Raw genomic sequence first — 20,903 nt, forward strand, 5'->3', positions numbered from 1 at the left:
TCCTTGTTGGAGGTCCCCGATTCGGGTGTCCGTGATGTCCATACTCGCGATGGACCTTCCAGAGAGCGAGTAAATCCGTCAGCAAGGACCTGACACAGCGACTCTTGAGACAGCCGACGTGCGTTTAACGACTTATGTCATTCAGCGGTGAACCACCGTGTCCCCTGGTCGTTTTCGGGTCCGGCAGCTTCGGCGACCGCTTTAAAGCGAACCTCAGAAATGTGACGCTGTTGGTAATCACTTGTACAGCCGCCTGCTTCGGACCGAGTTTGCGCTGTCAGAATGTGCCGTTTGCTCATCGAGATGTCATCGTCGATGCATTTCAGGTGAGTCAGTTTCCTGCTCAGTAGTTCACGCCAAGAATACACCGCGACAGTCAAGAAGAGGGGTTAGAAACGAAATTCTAAAGTTGGCGCAGGCGCCGGTTGATGTTCAATGATTCCGGTGGAGAGGGAACTTCGTAGATCTAGCGTTGGCTTGGCATAAGTGCCCCAAACTAAGACGTAACGTCGTAAGCTCCATCAGCCACAGACCATGAGGCTGGGCTGTCGTCTGCCAATCAATTGGCGTGTCATTGAGCTCGTTTCACTTGTCGCCCGTCTAGCTAAACATCGTCGACCGTGCGCTCGTTTTTCAACAACTGTTGCCCATGGCTCTTGGGGATCGACAACTCGGCACCATGCCGTGACAGAGCACTGGTAACCCGGGGACTTTACTGGCGAGCAAGACGGAGCCCGTCCGCGTGGCCAAGCGCCGTCTGGAGGCCGGAAGGTTCTTTCATACGGCACGGGCGGCCACTTGGTCAGAGTCCGGTGATGGAGCCCAGGATGTCCATGTATTTCCCCAGCGTTACCCCAAGGCTTGGCCAACATCAACCCTGGACACACGTGTCCCCGACATGATTCTTGAACCATCTCGCTCTCGCCAGGTCATGTAGTGGGGCTCCCTCGAAACAACTGTTCCTGGGATAGTCGCCTATTCCTGCTGCAAAGCCTGCGAAAAACTCCAGATCTCGATCTGACTGTGAGGGTGCATCTTATGATTGTCGCGCGTCCTATCATGAGAGGGCGCTCGGCGGTATCCATACACACGAAACAGTAGGATGACAGTCCATCAGTAATACCATCATCCTATAGCCAATACTGCATCCCAACAAATGACAGAAGTGTCAAATTCGATCCGAAGCGGGCTGTCATCGTACCATCGCGTATTCATGCCACCATAGACCCTCACTTAGGCTGGAAAAGCGGCATCATCTCGTCATGCTTCTCGTGTTGGGTTGGGTGTGTAGCAGACGTGCCTTGATTGCTTCTTCTACCCATGCCTCACAAGGCGTCTTCCTCGGCACCAGGGTTAGGCATCTGAGTTGAGGTGATCCAGTTCTCCATGCTGGCTTGGCCAGCCGGTTGCTTGGCGTTCCCAGAAGTGCCCGACGACGCCAGCCTCAGACCTTGGCGTTTCTTGACGACGAGGCACAGGACACGACCGTAGATAGCAAACCCCTCATACGAGACATCCATGGCCATCTTCTTCTTGTCATCGTCTTCCTGGTCATCGCCAGACCCGGTAGTCTGTTTCTTCAGGCGCTTGGACGGGCGGGGAACGTCGTCGTCCGAGTCTATCTCAATTGCCGAGGCCTCACCGCCAACGTCGTCGTCCGAAGCAAAGTCCTGATCGTCGTCTTGATCACGAGCTGCCCCGCGCTGTCTCTTGAAGCGCCGAGGCCGTGTTGTTTCATCAACCGCGGGGATACGGGAAAGACCGGCGGGCTCTTCTTCGGACTCACTTTCGTGCCGAATGTGCACCGTAGTATCGGCGGATTCGGCGTCCAGGTCAATGGGCGTGTCATTGGTTTCGTTTATGAGCTTATTTGAGTTGGACTTCAACTTGCTCTGTGCCTTGTCGCGGAAATGCTTGTGCTTAGTGAGCAGCGAATGACGGGTGGCGGTCTCAGTCAAGAACATGGAGACCTCAAACTCATCTGGTCAATGCAGCGGTCAGTTTAATGTTCAGACAAACCATGATTTCCTACCGTACAAGGTGGAAGTGGTCCAGACCAGACTGATTACGACGTTGGAGAAGTGCTTGGATGGGGAATGGCAGCGTGCAAGGCTGCGAAACAGGGTGGCAAACCTTGAACGACGACATCTTTGATGGTCTTCTTCTTGGAGCTCTTCTTTTTGGATCTCTCGCGTTCCTTTTCCTCGCGGAGTTTTGGTAATACCAGGGGGCGGACACTCTCAATGACCTTAGGCAGGATGGGATTCCGTGGGTTGAGCAGCCAGCTCTGTGCCAGGGCCGGGTTGTCGAGATAGATGCGGCATTCAAGCACCGAATACTTTGTGATCCGGAGATATCGGCGAAGGGGTGCCATTATTCAGGTCCGAATTAGGTCGTGCTGGATGGTGTTGCGGTCGCAGGGAATCTTCAAAGGCTCAGCTGCGTGTGTCCAGGACGACCACGTGCTTCGCTGAGAAGATGGAGGAGGCTGGCAACGTTGTAGGCAAAAGTCAGTCAAGCGAGGAGCTGATGAAAACCTAGATGACCGCAAGAGGAGGTAGTTGAGATGAGCAGGAAAGGAAGGTCGAGCGTTGAATGCGACGTGGTTTGGAGGGAAGGAAGTCAGTCAATGAGTGAGTGACGCTGTTGATGTGATGTGAGAAAGGCCCCCACCGTGCCGAGGGAGGTACCTTCCCCGGGTTTGCCTCCATGCAGTTGCAGTGGTGGATGGGAGTGGTACTTGCTCAGTTCCGGCAGGTACCTCACGCAACTCAGTGTTGGCGGCTCTCAAGCATGCAACTTTACAGTGCACTGTCAGCCTTGCAGCGGTGCTACCTGCGCCATTGCTTCTGCGACCTCGGTGCGGTGCAGGCGGCTTGCCCCACTTAATCTTTTCTCAGTCGATGTATTGGATCGCGTCAATTCGTCGGTGATGAAGGGCAACATCGACAGCATCCCATAGAGCGCATCGTCACAGCGGCTAGTCCACCTCCCACACACCCGTCCCGCGGTGATGCCCACGAGCAGATCATGTCAAAGTCATGGGCATCGACGCTGAGGTTGCCCAAGTCCACCTTCCCGTAAGAACCTGACCCCCGCCCTCCGCTCCGGCCTCAGCTAACCCGGCCCGTTCCAGACCTCGCCCGCTCCCGCAGTTCCGCGCCGACTACCTGCGCCGATGCGCCGATGATTTCTACAAATGGCAGTCGGCCAATGACTCCCGACCGGGATTTACGCTTCACGATGGGCCCCCATACGCGAATGGTAGCCTCCACGTTGGCCATGCATTGAACAAAGTCCTCAAGGACATGATCTCCAGAGTAAAGGTCCAGCAAGGTTGGTACCATGGCCTTGCGGCACCAATGCTTCGGCAGCTGACTCCCTATACCCAGGTTACCGTGTGCGATACAGACCAGGCTGGGATTGCCATGGTCTCCCGATCGAATTGAAAGCCGTCGGCTCCTCTGGCGGCAAGGACATGACCGCCGTCGAGATTCGAAAGGCTGCAAGGCAGCTCGCTTCCAAGACCGTTCTGGAACAGATGGAGGGTTTCCGATCATATGCTGTCATGGGCGATTGGGACGCGCGCTGGACGACCATGGACCCCGACTTTGAGATCAGGCAGTTGCGCCTATTCCAGCAGATGGTCCGCCGAGGCCTCATCTACCGCAAAAACAAGCCCGTCTACTGGTCTCCGTCCTCGAGAACCGCGCTCGCCGAGGCCGAGCTGGAGTACAACGAGAACCATGTGTCGACGGCTGCGTACATCAGATACCCCATCATCGACGGCCCTGTGCTCCCCGGTTTCTCTGGTCAGCTCTACGCCATCATCTGGACTACCACCCCCTGGACACTCCCCGCAAACAAGGCCATCGCCATACACGACGATCTGGAATACGCCGTCATCGCTGTCAATGGAAGCGCATACCTCACTGCTGTCACTCGTCTTGAGGCCGTCAAGGCCCTCTTCATTGACGCCGAACCAGAGGTCATCGTGTCTTCCATCAAGGGCTCCGAGCTGAGAGGATTGAAATACCACAACAGGCTTCAGGGCGTTCAGTCGACTCCCCAGCCCATCATCCACGCAGACTTTGTATCTGCCGAATCTGGTACCGGTCTTGTTCATATTGCTCCTGGTCACGGTTTCGAGGATTACGAAGCTTGCGCCGCGCTCGGAATCGACGCCTTCGCACCCATTGATGACGAAGGAAACTTCACCAGCGAGGCTTTCCCCGATGCACCCGAAAAGTTGACCCAATCCTCTTCGATCCTCAAGGGTGGCAGCAAGGCTGTTCTCGCCCTCATCGAGGACGACGTCTTGCAAGCTGTCAAATATAAACACAAGTACCCCTACGACTGGCGGACGAAGCAGCCCGTAGTCATGAGGTCCACCGCACAATGGTTCGCTGATGTGGACAGCATCAAGGACGATGCCATCAACGCACTAAAGGATGTCAAGTTTGTTCCCGCCTCTGGAAGAAACCGCCTTGAGAGTTTTGTTGTGGGCCGTAGCGAATGGTGCATCTCGCGCCAGCGTGCCTGGGGAGTTCCCATCCCCGCCCTGTATGATGGCAATGGCGATGCTGTGGTTACGGAAGAGTCCGTCGACCACATCATCTCCGTCATCCAGAAGCGCGGCATTGACGCCTGGTTCTCCGACGCCCCTGATGAGCCCGCCTGGGTCGCCCCCTCTCTGCAAGGTCGTTACCGTCGCGGTACTGACACCATGGACGTGTGGTTCGACAGCGGCAGCAGCTGGACCGAAAGCGGTGGCCAGGCTGACGTCCACCTAGAAGGCTCTGACCAGCATCGCGGTTGGTTCCAGTCAAGCCTCTTGTCCTACGTTGCGGCCCAAAGAGCCGAGGGCGAAACGCAGCCCAAGTCGCCTTTCAAGACCCTCATCACTCACGGTTTCACTCTGGACGCAAAGGGCAAGAAGATGTCCAAGTCCCTGGGCAACACCATCACCCCTGGCGAGATCATGGACGGCACACTGCTGCCGCCTCTCAAGCTCCGAGGCAAGGCCAAGGTCGCCGGCGCTGGTCCGACCTACGAGGCCCTTGGCCCTGATGCCATCCGCCTCTGGGCCGCCAGCTCCGAGTATACCAAGGACGTCGCCATTGGCCAGAATGTTCTCAAATCAGTCCACATCCAACTGGTGAAGTATCGTACCATCATCAAGATGCTGCTCGGCTCGATGCACGAGTCCGCTCGCACCGCACCCACGACGACCCTGGACCACATCGCCCTCGTCCAACTGGCTGACGTGATGGAAGAAGTCCAAAAGGCTTACGCATCACACGAATTCTACAGAGCCTTCAGCGCCATCAATCGCTGGGTCTCCAACGACCTATCCGCATTCTACCTCGAGGCCATGAAGGACCGTCTCTACTGCGGTGACGGCGGCGGTGTCCTGGAGCCCATCTTCCACGGCTTCCTCCGTATGCTCTCCCCCATGACCCCCCTCCTCGTCGAAGAAGCCTGGGACCATCGCCCCGAATGGATGCTCCCCCTCGCCCATCCCCTGCAAACTCCCTACGACGCCCCGGTCCACGCCATCCCCTCTTCCGTCATCAACGAAGCCTCCCTCCGCAAGGACGTCCCCGTCCTCCTGACCGCCAACTCCGCCATTAAAGCTGCTCAGGAACTCGGCCGCTCCGCCAAGGTCCTTGGCTCGGCGCTACAGTCCTCCGTCATCCTCAACAGCGAGGACCCCGCCATCCTCGGCGTCCTGGAGAAGTATAAGCACGAGCTCGAGGCCATGTTCGTCGTGTCCTCCGTCGATGTTGGTACGCCCGTCCCCGAGGCCAGCGAATGGAAATACGCCGTGGAGTCTGCCATACCGGGTAAGCCTCAGGCGCTGGTGCATGCTACCGTCCTGTCGCCCAAGGACCACAAGTGTCCCCGCTGCTGGCGGTACATTGCGCCCAAGGAGGACGAGCTGTGTGGGCGCTGCGAGGATGTCACGGCGACTTTGTAAGAATATTAAAAAGGATATAGATATGTATAAATAGTAGCCTCCCAAGAATCTAAGAAAAAAGATACCCTTATCTTCTTGATACAAACCGAGTCTTCATCTCGACAGCCGAAACCCATAGCATGAACATCTTTTCTGATACGAAATGGCAGTGCAGTGCATATGTGCCAGCTGGAAACCGGCTTAAAAGGTCTGAGTGTGACGACTTTCTTTTGTGTATGGTATGTTTTCTACGTTCTGTTCTCGGTCCTGCCCGCTCTTGGATGTGCAGTCAGTGTGAGAGTATTGTAGTCTTCGTCTGTTCCTATTTTCCTGTACGAAACGCCAACTGCCAGTTCCCGCAGACGAACACAGACTCTATCAGGACCTCTCCTGGACACTTTCCCACGCAGAGCAACCAGCATAGCCTCTAGACTAGACCCACCAGAGCTTTGAAGCGCGCGTATCTTGATGCCCTTTCTCCTACACTCACTCTCATACAATACCGCCGCCCAATGGTCTCCCACAGCGAGCAGAAAAGGTTCTGTCTCACCCGGAGCCCGCGTGCACCATCCCAGAGCAAGAACCCTGTGCCAGAGTTCGGGTCCAATGGCCAAGGCGTCATATGGCTTCTCCAACCACTCCACGTCCATAATCGGTGAGAGAGAGGCAGTGTCGATCGTCCACCAGAGCGAGGCGTATTGTGGTCCAGTGATTGCGCTGTGAGTACTCCGGCGTGTAAGATTTCTTTTAGACAGATGGATAATGCAAATGCTCTGAAACCTGTGGACGAACTTTTCCCGTCTCGTTACTCCGTCGCGTGGAACCAGGTCAAACGCGCGCGTGCGGACATAGTTCCTCCCGACTGGACTACCGCTTAGTCCTATTACGATGCAGAAGTTCATCGTTCTGCAGTAAGTATCGAAACGCTTGGACATGACCCGGGTAGAACCATCCACAGCTGGCGGTAGACAGATTTGCAGGCCTCTTGGGGTGAGATACGGCGCGTGATGGTTCTCGATGCCCATGGCGGATTCTGCAGCTGACCAGTTATTGATCATCGCATAGGACCAGATATTCGGGTCCTCCACGAAGAAATTGCTTGGATCCTCTGCCAGCGGCGGTGACCGTTCCGAGTCTGGCCCGAGTGAGACGACAGTATCGCTACGAAGCGGGCCGTATTCCTTGAGTCTCGAAGTAAGTTGAATCGCAAGGTTTGGAAGCAGAAGAGAGTAGTCCTCTCTTTCCTTCAACATGGCTTCCTGCAGTCGAATAAAAGCGCGCTTGCCCTCTCCGTATAGCAAGGGCATGTTCACGTCCATGATACCGAGCAGCGAATACGCCACGTCTTCCGCACGAGTCGTTTGTCTTGAGGCAGCCCACGATAATCGCTCTGCCGCGCAGCGCCTGTGGATAGACTTGTGCCCTTCCAGAACGTCAATGTCGATTTTTGTGATATCCGCGATGCGCGCCGCAAGGGACGATTTGGTGCCAATCTCGTTCCAGTCTGCGGCGTAGAATTCGACCACGTCAGGAGCCAGGAGTTCCTGGAGTGTCCAGCCTCGAGTGAACCACCGGCAATTGCTGAAGAGTCCTGCGGGGTCAAACTTGTCTTCGTTCCAGATATCAACAACTTGGTCGGCTGTGGGTATGTCGGCCAGATACGCGTAACATATTGCAGACCCCCTGTACCAGCGGAACATGGAGTTGATAGACTCGGAAAGCTCCGCGCTACTCGTTTTGTCGATGCTGTACTCGCCGTGTCAGCGGGATGAGTTGTTGGTGAGGGGTTGGAGTTTTACCAGCATGTGTCGGCCCATGCCCAAGAGAATCCGTCGTTCTTCGCCTTCGCGCAAGTCGACTTGATCTTCTCAAAACCATGCTTGGATTCGATAATACTTCTGTTTCGCAAGCTGGTTTCCTCATTGCTCAGTGCAGTCATATCCTGGAATGTGACTTCATCCTCGCCCCATGTGTGTGAAAGTGTCACATATGGGTCTGGTGGTAGATCATGAAATTCAACAAGTTTGAGCGTTTCCGTGTCGATTACTCTCATTTCGATCGCAATGGATTCGCATAAGAATTTGCAGAATGAGCCACATTGAGGATTTGGTGGTTGAAGAAGACAACAATGAAGCTGCGCCGCTACCTTGTCAGGGGCAGGACTAAGCACCTGATCGCAGTCTCATAGTTTCAGCCACAAGCTTCCACACGAGTTGCAAGATCAAATGGGCAGCAAAGATTCAAAACAACATCAACATTATGTTTTAGATTTAACGTGAGAATTCAGAGGTGAACCGTCCTCTCAAAGGTCATGAGCAGAGGCGGGATTAGGTAAGTCGGCTCCGATGCGCCGCACAGTTAATGTACTATGCGGGCACAGTCCGTGTCTCCACTTTAAAATTTCCAAGTCAACTGCAGCTGCGACAAAGACGCTGGCCATTTTCGTCTGCAATCTGCACCCTCAATCATGGATATCCTCAAAGTGCTGTCGCGCGGCATCAAGCAGCCCTCCAAGGGCGCCAAACCCGCGAGCAATGCGACGGCGAACCTGCCGTCTGCCGGCAACCGACCGAACCCCCAGCTTTTCCACGACGAAGTCCCCTCCGGGCGGGGTCACAAGAGGAAGCGCACCAAGGATGAGGTCGAGGAGAAGGAAGAGGAGCAGCTGCCCGAGGTCGACTTCTTTGCCCCCAAGCCCGACCCCTCCAAGCAGGCCGCCGAGGCGAAGGAGACATCTTCTCAGGAGACGGACAAGGCGGAAGCGCCCAAGGTCAAGCCGAAGCTCCTCCCCGAAGACGAGTGCCGACAGATCCTCCGCTCCCACCGATTGAAGCTCACCCTCCTCTCCGAGCGCCACAAGAACCAGTCCAAGGTCACCAAGAGCACGAAGAAAAAGAAGAAGGTTGCTGTTGAGGTCGAGAAGGAGACGAACCAGCTACACCCGCAACCTCTGACCTCGTTCCGCGAGCTGAGGACGAACTTCAACATCTCGTCTCTGCTGGCGGACAACCTGGCGCACCAGGGTTACAAGGTTCCCACGGAGGTACAGCTGGGCAGTCTGCCGCTGCTTCTACAGCCTGAGCTTGCGCTCAAGAAGGTCACGAATAAGGAGGAGTTGGGAGATGTGTCGCACGGAGTCGACTTCTTGGCCGTCGCGCCGACGGGTAGCGGAAAGACGATCAGCTTCTTGATCCCTGCGATCAACTCGATCATGCAGAAGAGGGCGTCTGCCGGCGGAGAACAGGATGACCACGAACTCTCTGCGATCGTCGTTGCGCCGACGCGAGAGCTTGTTTTCCAGATCGTCAACGAGGGGCGCAAGCTTGCCCAAGGCTCTGGCATCAAAGTTGTGGGTATGAAGAAGGGCATGCGGATAGCTTCCGAGGAGGACGAGATCTCTGAGAGCGAGGATGGCGAGTCGCAGGATGAGGGCTCCGAAGACGACGACGAGGACAGTGAGACGGAGCCTGCCAGCTCCAAGCATGTCACAAAGGCCGACATTCTTGTCACCACGCCCACACTGCTAGTCAACTTCCTCTCGTCGGGATCGTCAAAGACCCAGCGTGTGCTACCAACAGTCAAGTCGCTGATCCTCGACGAGGCGGATGTCCTCCTGGACCCACTCTTCCGTGAGCAGACCATGACCATATGGACTGCTTGCTCAAATCCTGACTTGAAGATTACCTTCTGGTCGGCAACCTTCGGATCCAATATCGAGACTCTCGTCAAGGAGATGCAAGCCGAGAGAGCATCGAACAGACCCTTGCTCCGTCTTGTGGTCGGATTAAAGGACACCGCGGTTCCAAACGTAACGCACAAGTTGGTCTACACCGCAACAGAGAAGGGAAAGCTCCTCGGCCTCCGCCAGCTCCTTCACCCAACAGCAGGCGACGACTCCGGCCCGCCTCTCCGGCCCCCATTCCTTGTCTTTACTCAAACCATCGAGCGTGCTACCGCCCTCGCAGAGGAACTCAAATACGACATCCCCCTTGCTGCGGGCGGCTCCACCAGAATCGCCGCTCTGCACAGCGGTCTGACCGACAAAGCTCGCGCAGGAATAATGCGCCGCTTCCGCGCCGGTGAGGTATGGATCCTTATCACTACAGACGTCCTCGCCCGCGGCGTCGATTTCGCCGGCGTCAACGGCGTAGTGAACTACGATGTCCCCGGCTCCAGCGCCGCGTATGTCCATCGCGCGGGCCGTACCGGCAGAGCTGGTCGCGAGGGCGGCGTCGCCGTGACCTTCTACACGACGGACGATATCCCCTTTGTCAAGACCGTCGCCAACGTCATTGCCATGAGCGAGAAGCAGGCTGGCAAGACGGGCGAGGAGGCCAACGTGCAGAAGTGGCTCCTCGATGCCCTGCCGAATGTCAGCCAGGCGGATAAGAAGAAGTTGAGGGAGAAGGGCGTTGAGGCTAGACGAAGCCATGGTGCTGCTATGATCTCGACAGAGAGCAAGTGGGAGAGGAAGAAGGAGCATAACAAGAAAGGTGCCGCTGCGGCGAGCAAGCAGAGGAAGAAGGAGGCGAAGCAGCCTAGGAGAGGCGGTGATAGCGATGGCGGCGAATGGGGTGGCATTGACGACTGAGCTGTCATAGGGAATAAATCAACGCTTACTTGTTTATGGTTGTAGAAAACCCTCGTGTGACGAGTGGATTAATTGCCGGGTTATGTTTCAAGACATCAGTACTACTCAATGGTGTTTTCATCGACTCCCTACTTGAAGCCAACGCACGAGAGAATTGCTGCTAGAGGCGTATGCTTCAGTGACGACGGCCAGGCCCCTGCTCAAAAGCCTAGCTGAGGCCCTCAAGACACGAAGACTAGCCGGCGAGATGTCTATCTTAAGTGTTCCCTGCGTGTGGCTGCATGAGGCACAGGTCGCCTGCGATAGGCCGGCCGTGAAAGAAGCCTGACACTACTGCAATGCAGTTCAGCTCAGTAACTGAAGACCATTGCGATTGGCGCACCGCGCCGGAAATCATTGAGCATCTTCTGACCCCTCCAAGAAGGGTGCCTAGGGGTGCCACACCATGCCACTCAAAGCGGCTGTGCAGATCAGCCATCAGCTTCACGGTCTGCCTGATTGCTCATAAACCCCCCGCTTCCTCTTGTAATCTGGATCGTCGGGAATGGGCAGGCACAGAGTGGACATCGCAGACAACAAGCCATGGCAGATCCTCTCTCCATCGCCGCCAGTGTCGCGGGCCTCGTTACTCTTGCCGCCTCCACTGCGAAACTGGCCAAGACGTTGTCGGATCGATACAACGAGAAAGCCGCTGCTTCAATACGGGGAAACGTCGAGACTCTTGATTCGGCACTGATCCGAATCAACAGGAGTCTCGAGCACCAAGCGTTCAATCATCCTGGAGAGGAAGCTCTGAGGCAGCCTATCGAGTCTTGTGCGCGAACACTGAGGAACATCGAGATGCAGTTCCAGAAACTGGAAATAAAGGGTTATTCGTGGCAGAGCATGAGAGAGAGGATTGCGCGTCCGGAGGTCTTGAGGGATATCTCAACGCTGCAGGGTATGTTGGAAGGGCAGAAGACAACGCTGTTGATCGCAATGCAGTGAGTTTCACCCAACGTTTGCGACGAGGCTCCTTTGAGCCATCACAGTTACTTCATTGTGTGGCGCGAACACTGGTTGATCATGGCGAATAGAAACTGCACCGGCGAGAGCCAGAGCAAGATGCTGCACATGATATTCAGAGCCATCGAGGAACTCAGAACCACCATTGACAGAGAGCGGCCCGTGTACACGCCTTTCCAGAACATTGGCGATGGCGTGCTCACCAATTTAATGAGAGCAGACGTCGACTACGCAAGCACACCATCTGTGGTGCATGCACATCCCTCCTTTGATGACTGGCTCTCAACATGGGCAACACCAGACGGCCAAGATGGCCAGACGTCCTCAACTGACGAATCAACTAAAGGAGAACGTCTGAATCCCGAATCTGACATTGCGTCTAGCCGGCCGCAGAACGTAAAGTTGATCATCGAAGGCCTCCCGCAATCAACCCAGGAAGGAACTGCGACAAGAGAGATCACCACACCTGCAAACACACCATTGTACGATATCATGTTCCAACTCGATAAAGAGTCGCTGAAACCACCTGAACGCTGTCTCTCTGACAATCTTCAAGGAATTGACCGAATCTGCGGTCTCGCCATCGTGGAAAACGGAATCAAGTTGGCACCATTCATGCCTTGGAGCACCTCGTTCGTGGTGGTCACGGAGGGACTGAGTTGTTACGACGTTCAGTGTGGGCTCAAGATTAACCGCGACGAGAGTTTGATCCACTTCTACAATGAATGTATTCGCAGACGCCTGAATATCACGGGAGGGGGGCAGCCGGTAGTCGAAAAGCTGCAATCTAGCATTGCGATACGGAATACCTCTGTTCCCGAACGTGCTGCAAGCGTGACGTTCCAAAGGACTTTGCGTCTTCCGGAGCGGTCTGATCAAAACCCAAGGCAAAGGTCGATGAGCCACCATCTAATGTATGAAAAGGCTCAAGGTATCTCAGAGTTCTTGGGCCCATTTCCTCTTTTCGACACTAAGACGTACGGAGACAGGCTTCCGAAGGAGATGGAAGAAAAGGGGGGATTGTTCTTCCCAATCTTCCAACGCGAGGCATTTGCCTTTTCCTTCGAGGACACCAGCAAGGGTAGCAAGCGGGCATTAGACGACAAAGATGATCAGCAGTTTGCCATCAAAGTATACTCCAGCTCCATCAACTGCATCTCTGGCCAACAGGTCACCGATTCCATGCCACAGGAGCAGGACTACATAATCTGTCCGAGACAGAGGAGGCTAGACGGCTTCAAGTCCGCAGACAACGAGACTCGACAATTTGTCGCAATGCCCTTGGGCTGGGAGTACTCGGCTGAATACCAATTGATTAACAAGGAAGAAATTGGTGGGATTCAGCTACAAATCGCGCCACGTCTTAGAGATTGTGTGGAGTTCCGTGCCTTGGATCACTTATGGAATTTAGGGTGGTCGTTCCGATGCTCCGCCACAGCTTCAGAGTTGGGGCTGGCAGCTGGTTCTGTCGTTGCCATGTCCGACTTCGACCCCGATATCAAGCTTCTCAATGAGTTTGAGCACTCATTTGCAGACCGCAGCAGGTGGCAGATCCACGGCCGGTCCAACCCTTTGATGTATCCCATGGATGAGACTGGTCTGCATCGCGTCACTACAGTCCAGGATTTGCTTCAGAGAAATGGCGAACAGTACCTAGGTCAGACCTCTAGCATTCGCCTACAGCCTGTGCTTTCGGTGGCTTTTCAACTGAAATTCACTATCGGAAATGAGAATGCCCAGTCGGGCGAACTCAAGTTCGATACGAGTTTCAGTTGCTCACCCTTTCTCGACTTCGGGCTCGTTGTATCAAAGTGCCTTCACGATCACAAAATCAACTGCGGCCATTGTGAGGTTTGCAAATCATCCAAGGTCTTTTCAAGTCCTCCAGTATGGCAATTCGCATTGCTGGGAAAGAAACCCTTCATGTACGACTGGCCACCTAAATACCATCCCGTGGAAGCAGTGGTTGCAGAATCAGGCGCCTTACCTAGTTTTATACGTCTATACTGTACCAGGTACAGAGCTGGCATCCCGTATATTCATCCGCCACCTTTAATAGACAGTAGCACTGATGAATTATGGTCCCCACATCGGCAGCCAGCATACAGCCCAGACGGCTGGGAGATGACACTCGGAGCCGGGGCACGCCTTCTTCAAGAAATTCACCGAGGCAAAGAGTTGAACTGGGACTGGAACAACAGTTGCTTGGTGAATATTCAGCTACTGAACGCGGCTGCTTTCAAATCTGTCACGGGCATTCCTGCTTGGACACCCATATCTCTGCTGGACTATCGCAAGAAGGGGCGTCTGTTGCAGGTGCCAGTGGTAGCGGAGAGCACAGGCAATTACGCAACGCAAGTTGCTGTGCGTGATTTGAAGTCCATCAGTACCCTTGACATCACACTTTCAGACGACGTTAGATACAAGCGTCGGATAGTCACTTGTCCCGAATGCGAGACGAACATGTGCAACGTTGCGTAAGTTCAACCATATCTCTAGTTATGACGCATGGCCAAGCTTAATACTTATAGAATTTTGCCGTGCAAACATATCTTCTGCTCAGATTGCGTGGGCAGTGGATCTAAGCGCTCCTGCTTTCAGTGTGATGGACGCTATACGGGCCAGATTATCTTCTCCGGCGCTATGGAATCACCGTTCGGGAAGCCAGCCAATATGGTCTCTTCTTGGGCTCTCTCGACTTATGAATTACTCAAGCAACTGCAGTGCGTTCCCGGGTACGATATTGTACAGCCGCCTTCACGGGAAAGCCCCCAGACTGTAGCGCAAAAGCTTTCACGGTTGAGTTGGGGAGATCAGACTTCTTTCTGGTTCAACTTCATCATTTCCACCTTGAACAAGACGGATAAGCGGTCACGGTCGTCAATGGCCACAATACTGGCGATCGAGAAGGCTCGATCTTCCAACATACATCAACTTGAGTCATTGCTCCCGCTTCTTTCGAAGGCTGATTTCTTGAATGAGAAGGATTCTGACCAAACACCGCTACTGGAACTCATCGGCCTGTCGCTGAAGAATGTAAATAGCTCCGGGGCACAGAATCACGGCTGCAGTCCAAGAGCGTCTACGTGCCTCGAGGCTGTGATTGACTGGATGGAGACCGAATCCATTGGACCAGGCGAGCTGCTATGCTGCGGTATGGACTTGAAACCATGGCTTCGTTCCCAGAAGACACCAAGTCTGAAGTGTGTGACCCGATTCTTGAAACAAGGTGGCAGGTCGTTTCTCAGAGATTATGGGTTCAACCGTGAGGATCTTCAACTGCCGGCCTCTCGGGAAGTCAGAGAGTTGCTTCTCGAGGACTTCATATCCAACGGCTTCGACCTGAACGCTCGCGATGCGCAAGGTCGCACTATCCTGTGGACCGAACGTCAGCTGACACACATGTTCCTGGACAACGGTGCTCGCGTGGACATACCGGACTACCATGGCAACACCATACTTCACTCCCTAGTCCAGAAGCAAGATCCTACAAGCCTCCAGAACAACCAAGGGCCATTGGAAACTCTTTTGCACCACGAAAAGGGAAGGGAAGCGGTGAACGTGCGCAACCGGGACGGACTGACCCCCTACCACCTTGCCCTAGGTATTGATGCGATTCATTACTGGGACATTTACACGAGGCTCCTCGAGAACGCTCAAGCTGACGTAAAGATCACATTTCCAAAAGGTGTCCATCGGAAGGAGCTAATGTATAGCCTGGAGAAGTGGCGAGCAGGGGTGGCAAGCGTCGGTGCATTCAGGAGGCCAGCTGCCGAGGAACGCATCTCGAGGGCGCAATTGGTGATTTCAAACAGTTGGTCGCAAGATATAAGCTCTTTTAACACTACGGAGTCTTGATTCACAGCATGCGAAATGTTGCTACGGACCCTGCCACAGCTATATAACACAATATTATGGCCTGGCAAAACGACAAGATGTGGATGAATCTACTTTGTAGTATTGATATCATATTCGATATCGATGAAACGAGCCCTGTCTTCAATATTTGGTTGTATTCCTGCAAACTTGGAGTTTCTTGAGTATTCATCTCGAGCAATTCATGTCGATGGCCACTTCCTTACTCTTACGCAATTTGAGGGCATGTCTGAATGCTATATATCCATCCTGGACCTCAAACCGGCACTACAGCCTTCAGTGAATGTGAAGTACGATCACAGATACGGCGCCTACAATCACCATCAGTTGGTATGGAGCAGAACCGTGACTCGAATATTGGTTTTCAGCTCTGAAGGCAAGGAATATGGAACCACTCACCAGCAAGTCCTCAGGCTTCCAGTAGCATAAAAGATGATGGTTCATATGCAAAGAAACATCAAGACTGTCTCGCGATGAAGGGGAAGAATTCGTCCCCTCAGTCAGAGTAGAAGTGCTTTGAACATCACTCACGCGTGCTTTATGATCAAGCCGACTTCACTCAGGCACACCAAGTCTAAAACAGATCATAGACACCTATATCGCATATAACACACTGATATAAGCATTTATAACCCAAGTTAAACAGATATGGCAACTGAAACGTTGGTATGAGATCATCTTAACTAACTGCACGTTGGCGTTCAAGACACCTACTGATCTATGTCGGACGGTCTGCCACTTCACAAGGAACTATCTCGGCCAACAGGTCATTGTCTTGACGTCTGACATTGCGAGCCCCCCACACTTATATAAAACGCGCCATCCTTTGGAAATTGCCACAGAATTATTTTCTGGGCCCCATTTCTCACTGTTCCGACCCATCACACCTCCAGCAAATACGAGAGTTTGTTCCTTACAGTACGTATAAAACCAGCTGGCACACATGAAAAGTTTTGTCTTCCTTTCTTCTTAGGACACAATGAGTTTGCGAGATCTATTTCCTGGTGGAGTGTGGGCATCCAAACCTTCATGGTTTCTGAGTAAGAAACATGCCTGACGGCCGGAAGCGAGACTTGGAACGCAATGAACAAGTATTCATTCAGTATAATCGGTAGACGCCAGAAAGTAACGAAGAAAAGAAATACTCTGTCTGAGCTCAGTCGACGACAGGTAGGTTGTAACATTACCACAAGCCGGTTCTTCGGTTCTAAGAAATTTCAAACTAGGCCGTCTGGCCATACTTTAATGATGGCGGTGCTGCCTTGCATCATTAATAGCAACAAATCTTCATTTTATAGATGCTGGAGGTTGACCTGAGATGGCTTCGCAGCTTCACATACACACTCATCGAATCTTGCCCGGAGACTATGGACATGGCATTCGCGAGAGCCTCTTCAATCCAAAAGCCTCATCACGCAATACACGCTCGACCCCTACCCCTTCTTCTCGAAGTAAACGACACTATTGACTCCGGTATACGAATCCGCTACTGGAAATCTCGAGGATACATCGTCCTGCACACGATACTACTTTGGAATGATTGGGAGTTGTTGCTTGCTGATACTATAGACCTAAACCAGCAGACCGCACTTGAGACAGGTATGGCAAACGTGAGGAAGCCATAGAGGGTTTGGTTCATCACAAGGAGATTCCTCGACATCATCCTCGTCAAATGCCAAAATCTTGCAGAGGGCTGTCAACAATTAGAAGCTTGAATCCATCAGAAAACAATCAGGTAATAAGCACGGAGACCTTCATACATACTCTCTCAAAGTATCTTGACAAAATCAAATCGAAACTCCCAAAGAAGATGGGGCACGACTCTACCCAGTAACACACACGATCCCTCATAAAGCTGCGATCCTTCAAAAAGACTGATACTCCTTCAAAACCAACACAGAAGTCAACACATCACAAAAGTAACAAGTCCAGCTGAACACCCCCCCAAAAGCTTCGCGTCTACATCGAACCTACCTACCTACCAACCCACCCACCCCCCCTCTCCCAACACTCATCACCCCAAGATTCCACATGCCCGCCAAACTCTGCCGATAATGATAAAACTTACACTCCCACAACCGTTGTCCAAACTCCTGCCGATACTGGAGTCACATAGAATTTAAGCCTCCAACCAAGCCACGGCCCGTCATGTCGTGCGACAGACACGTTCTCAATCCAGCCAGGGTCTAGACCTGCGAGAACACGGCTGCGGCGCTTAAGGAAACCGTGACCCCGGGGGGCTGCCGTTCCCGCCTCCAACGGGAATGAACCGGACGGAAAAAGCTTTACGATATCTTAAAAGGCAAAAGCCGTTGACATGTGGTGACGCCGACACTCCTCAGCTTCGTTATGCAACGTCGACATCAAGACCCCTCCATCCGTCCAACAGACCCAATCCGCAGGCAGAGACAGGAGAAACGAAAAGACAGATCCAAACTAATGCCAGCATCAGGCAGAGCAACTCAAGCCAAAGCCCACCCGCCCGGATTAATTCTCTGCTTCACATGTCTAGGTAGCTCTGTGAGGCATTTTGCGTAATGCTTTCGTCTCGGGAGTTAACCCCAATGTAATCGGCCCAGCATCGGCGCCGACATGGAGCGAGGTTGCAGCAACGCAGCCACAAAGCCACAACCAAAGCTGAGCCAGAGAAACCAACGACCCCATCTCAAACACTAAATCAAGTTCGACGCCGATGCCTGGGTCTCGACTAAGACAGCCAGTGGTGGTGGTGGTGGTGTGCCGGTCCCCACTTGGGGTCGTGATGTGCAAGTCCGAACGCACCCAGTCAATCGGTACACCCACCGGGAGATAGGGGAGGCAAAAGAAGAAATTATTCCTCTCCTGCCCAAGCCAAACGGCAAGGAAAAAGAAAGCATGTGAAGAATGATCGACAGCGGCTCAAAAGTTGCGTCAGTGCCATTACCCCACGTTCCAGCCCCCATCGCCAATTTCCCCCTTCCCCGCGGGGATTTGGCAAGCGCGACAAGCCACTCAACGCAACCCATACCAAAGAAGACGTCTCCATGGCCCATGGCACGAAACTCTGCCAACCTCCGTCTCGTGCGGGATGGCACAAGCGATTGGAAAATGCAAAGATAAGATCTGCTTGGAAAACCGTGTTCGAGATGGGTTGACGAAAGGTCTGTGTGTTACTTTGCTTCCACATTCATCCGCTTCGCTTCGTCGCTTGGCCTAGATAAGCGCGGCCGTCACATCGGAGACATGCATGCCCTACATTGCCTTAGCTCGACACGGCGGGCGAAGCAGCGGCGAGGCTTCACCATTCCAGCGGCCTCATCTACTGAAGAGGAAACACCGACGTGGAGAGCCGAGCGGACTTAAACCAGGCATCAGTTCCATCAAGCGTCTGTCATGATGTAGCAGCGTCAGCAGCGACGGGTTAGATTGTAGGCATCTTGTAGCCCGATGTACCCCTCCAATCCACCATGTCTTTCGGCCCTCTATAGCCGGCATGTCGTTCGCGATTTTCTTCTCCTTTGTAAGATCATCCCACGATGGGCATGTCTGATAATGGAACCGTTCAGCATGTGACGCTAGCACGCGCGACCATGAACCACGAGCCACCAAGTAGCGCCTTGCCTCCATTGGCCCGCTTGCTCGCCACAAGCAGAGAAGAAGAGCCTGATGGAGAAACATTCTTCAACGCTCGTGACATTTCTTACTTGCTTCAAAGAATGCCGTCCGCAAGCAGGTATGAAGACACGGGCACATGCTGCTTGGTTGTTCCCCCCTCCTTTGAATCTGGCCATCTCAACACGGGCAAGCTTCTCGTCTGAGCAACGCCAAAGTCCGAGTATGGGCACATTGTCAACCTCCTAGTGGTGTTGCTGCAAGCAATCCTGCAGCATGTACGCTCAGACCTAGCCTTGCTTCTGTGCGAGGTCGCTGAGTACAGCCACGCACCATCTTGCCATCTTTCGCGGAGTAGCGATGAGACCTCGTCATTGTGGGTGAACGACCACCCCAACCTCAATACTACATCAACTGCTATACCTAGAGTGGTAATGGTGGTGGTAGTGGTGGGGAGAAAGGTTGGAGGGGTTGTGGGAGGGCGTGCTTCTGAGCTTTCTTCGGGCGATAGGCTCACGCCCTCGTGCCCGGGCCGGTCTCTGGCAAAGGCGACCAGGGCGTGCCCACATCCGTGTTTGCAGGGTCCTGTCAGTCGGCCAATACTTTCTCTTCGCCAATTCTTCAGCATTTGCCAATTCCGCACTCCTCGGCCAGGTCTCGGTCGGTCCTTAAACGCCAGTGGGGGGGCATTCTGGGGTGTGTTTGCTTTGGATGACCCTCGTTCCTTGGTGCGAAATCGAAAGAGACGCTCTCCATGGCCCGTTCGCTTACGTCGTTAACCCCTCATAAAGAATAGGCGGACGACGCCGCAGCCGCGACATAATGGCTTGCTCGGACCACGATGGGGTCCATAGCACTGCCCGCCGGTATCTTGATTGTTCTCAAAGAAAGCGAACCATTGAGTTGCAAGGCTGAGCCTCAACGGGCCTTGATTGCGGAAATGGAAGTACGCAACCAAAGACGGCCGAGAAACTTGAGGAATTGTGGATATCGATGCGAAAAGGGTGTCATGGCTCGGCTTAGGTCTCCGAACAGCGGCCCTCTGGGCAATGAGGCTCCCGTTAATACGTGAGTGGCATACTGTTGATCAGTTCAACGTTGTGGTGTGCGTGGGGGGGCCGGGCAACGGGCCAACGCCGTTTTTGCATGACGAGGTCGGAATGGAAAGGCACGCGCCTGAGATTGGAGACGTGCTCTGCAGAGCCCTTCATTGGTGCAGGCGCCTGCCATGGGCTGACACCTTGATTCTTTTCGCTTGTTTGGTCCCTCTGCCACAATAAGCTTATCGTCCTCCTCTGACCATCTCATGTCCTCCTACAGTTCGTGGATTCACATCTCGTAGCCGACCTGATGAGGCGTCGGCTCGTCTCATGCGTAGCTGCACCAGTTCCAAGGACGAGATGGAGGAACCTTGGTGCATACAAGGACGTGAAGGCAGCGCTGACACGGCAAACTGGTTTCCGGGGCTTTCCCTGAATCAGGATGTTGAGGGTACATGGCGGGTACTGATGTTGTACCCCGAGGTCGAGAGGTCGAGGGCCCATTTGATGGTAGCAAGGGCCCTGGACGTTTCCTCCGTCCACAGATGGATCCTGTGTCTCCTCCAGTGTCAAGTGTGCGGATTGACAGCGAAAGCTCCTGCGGCGACCCATCTGGCCATTACGCCCTCTCACTGCAGCTAGCGTGTTCAAGGTGAGCGAACGGCCTGAATCAATGGGGCCAAACATGTCGGCGCCTTTCTCCTGCATGCTCTGGACCTCGACAACTTTGGCTCGAGGTCGTCTTCCTCCGAAATGGTATTCCCGTGCAAGGAACGAGAGCTCGAGGTCACATCGCATTCGCTGCAAGCGCAACGAATCATGAAGCCGGTGGCCGCCCATT

The 20,903-nt window shown here is 53.9% G+C and overlaps 5 protein-coding genes across 5 annotated transcripts; 3 read left to right on the top strand and 2 right to left on the bottom strand.

Annotated features, from left to right (window-relative positions):
• Positions 1-1,325: 1,325 nt before the first annotated feature.
• On the bottom strand, positions 1,326-2,374 carry GCG54_00000243 (uncharacterized protein; the record flags this gene model as incomplete). The annotated part of the gene is made up of 2 exons (XM_045400384.1): positions 1,326-1,981; positions 2,134-2,374. 2 exons carry the CDS (start codon positions 2,372-2,374, stop codon positions 1,326-1,328), a joined length of 897 nt encoding a protein of 298 aa, XP_045262035.1.
• A 590-nt stretch (positions 2,375-2,964) lies between these two features.
• On the top strand, positions 2,965-5,980 carry GCG54_00000244 (Isoleucine--tRNA ligase; the record flags this gene model as incomplete). The annotated part of the gene is made up of 3 exons (XM_045400385.1): positions 2,965-3,080; positions 3,137-3,336; positions 3,393-5,980. Coding segments are annotated over 3 exons (2,904 nt in total), but the record flags the coding sequence as incomplete, so codon positions are not given.
• Positions 5,981-6,439: 459 nt separating this feature from the next.
• Positions 6,440-8,012, bottom strand: GCG54_00000245 (Vegetative incompatibility protein HET-E-1; the record flags this gene model as incomplete). Its single annotated transcript, XM_045400386.1, has 3 exons — positions 6,440-6,444; positions 6,510-7,705; positions 7,759-8,012. 3 exons carry the CDS (start codon positions 8,010-8,012, stop codon positions 6,440-6,442), a joined length of 1,455 nt encoding a protein of 484 aa, XP_045262037.1.
• Positions 8,013-8,426: 414 nt separating this feature from the next.
• On the top strand, positions 8,427-10,550 carry GCG54_00000246 (ATP-dependent RNA helicase ROK1; the record flags this gene model as incomplete). Its single annotated transcript, XM_045400387.1, has 1 exon — positions 8,427-10,550. The coding sequence occupies one exon, from the start codon at positions 8,427-8,429 to the stop codon at positions 10,548-10,550; it is 2,124 nt and encodes a 707-aa protein (XP_045262038.1).
• A 582-nt stretch (positions 10,551-11,132) lies between these two features.
• On the top strand, positions 11,133-15,413 carry GCG54_00000247 (uncharacterized protein; the record flags this gene model as incomplete). The annotated part of the gene is made up of 4 exons (XM_045400388.1): positions 11,133-11,533; positions 11,582-13,480; positions 13,577-14,032; positions 14,087-15,413. 4 exons carry the CDS (start codon positions 11,133-11,135, stop codon positions 15,411-15,413), a joined length of 4,083 nt encoding a protein of 1,360 aa, XP_045262039.1.
• Positions 15,414-20,903: the final 5,490 nt, after the last annotated feature.

Source organism: Colletotrichum gloeosporioides (genome assembly GCF_011800055.1).
Source record: "Colletotrichum gloeosporioides strain Lc1 chromosome Unknown consensus_59, whole genome shotgun sequence".
Taxonomy (NCBI): domain Eukaryota; kingdom Fungi; phylum Ascomycota; class Sordariomycetes; order Glomerellales; family Glomerellaceae; genus Colletotrichum; species Colletotrichum gloeosporioides.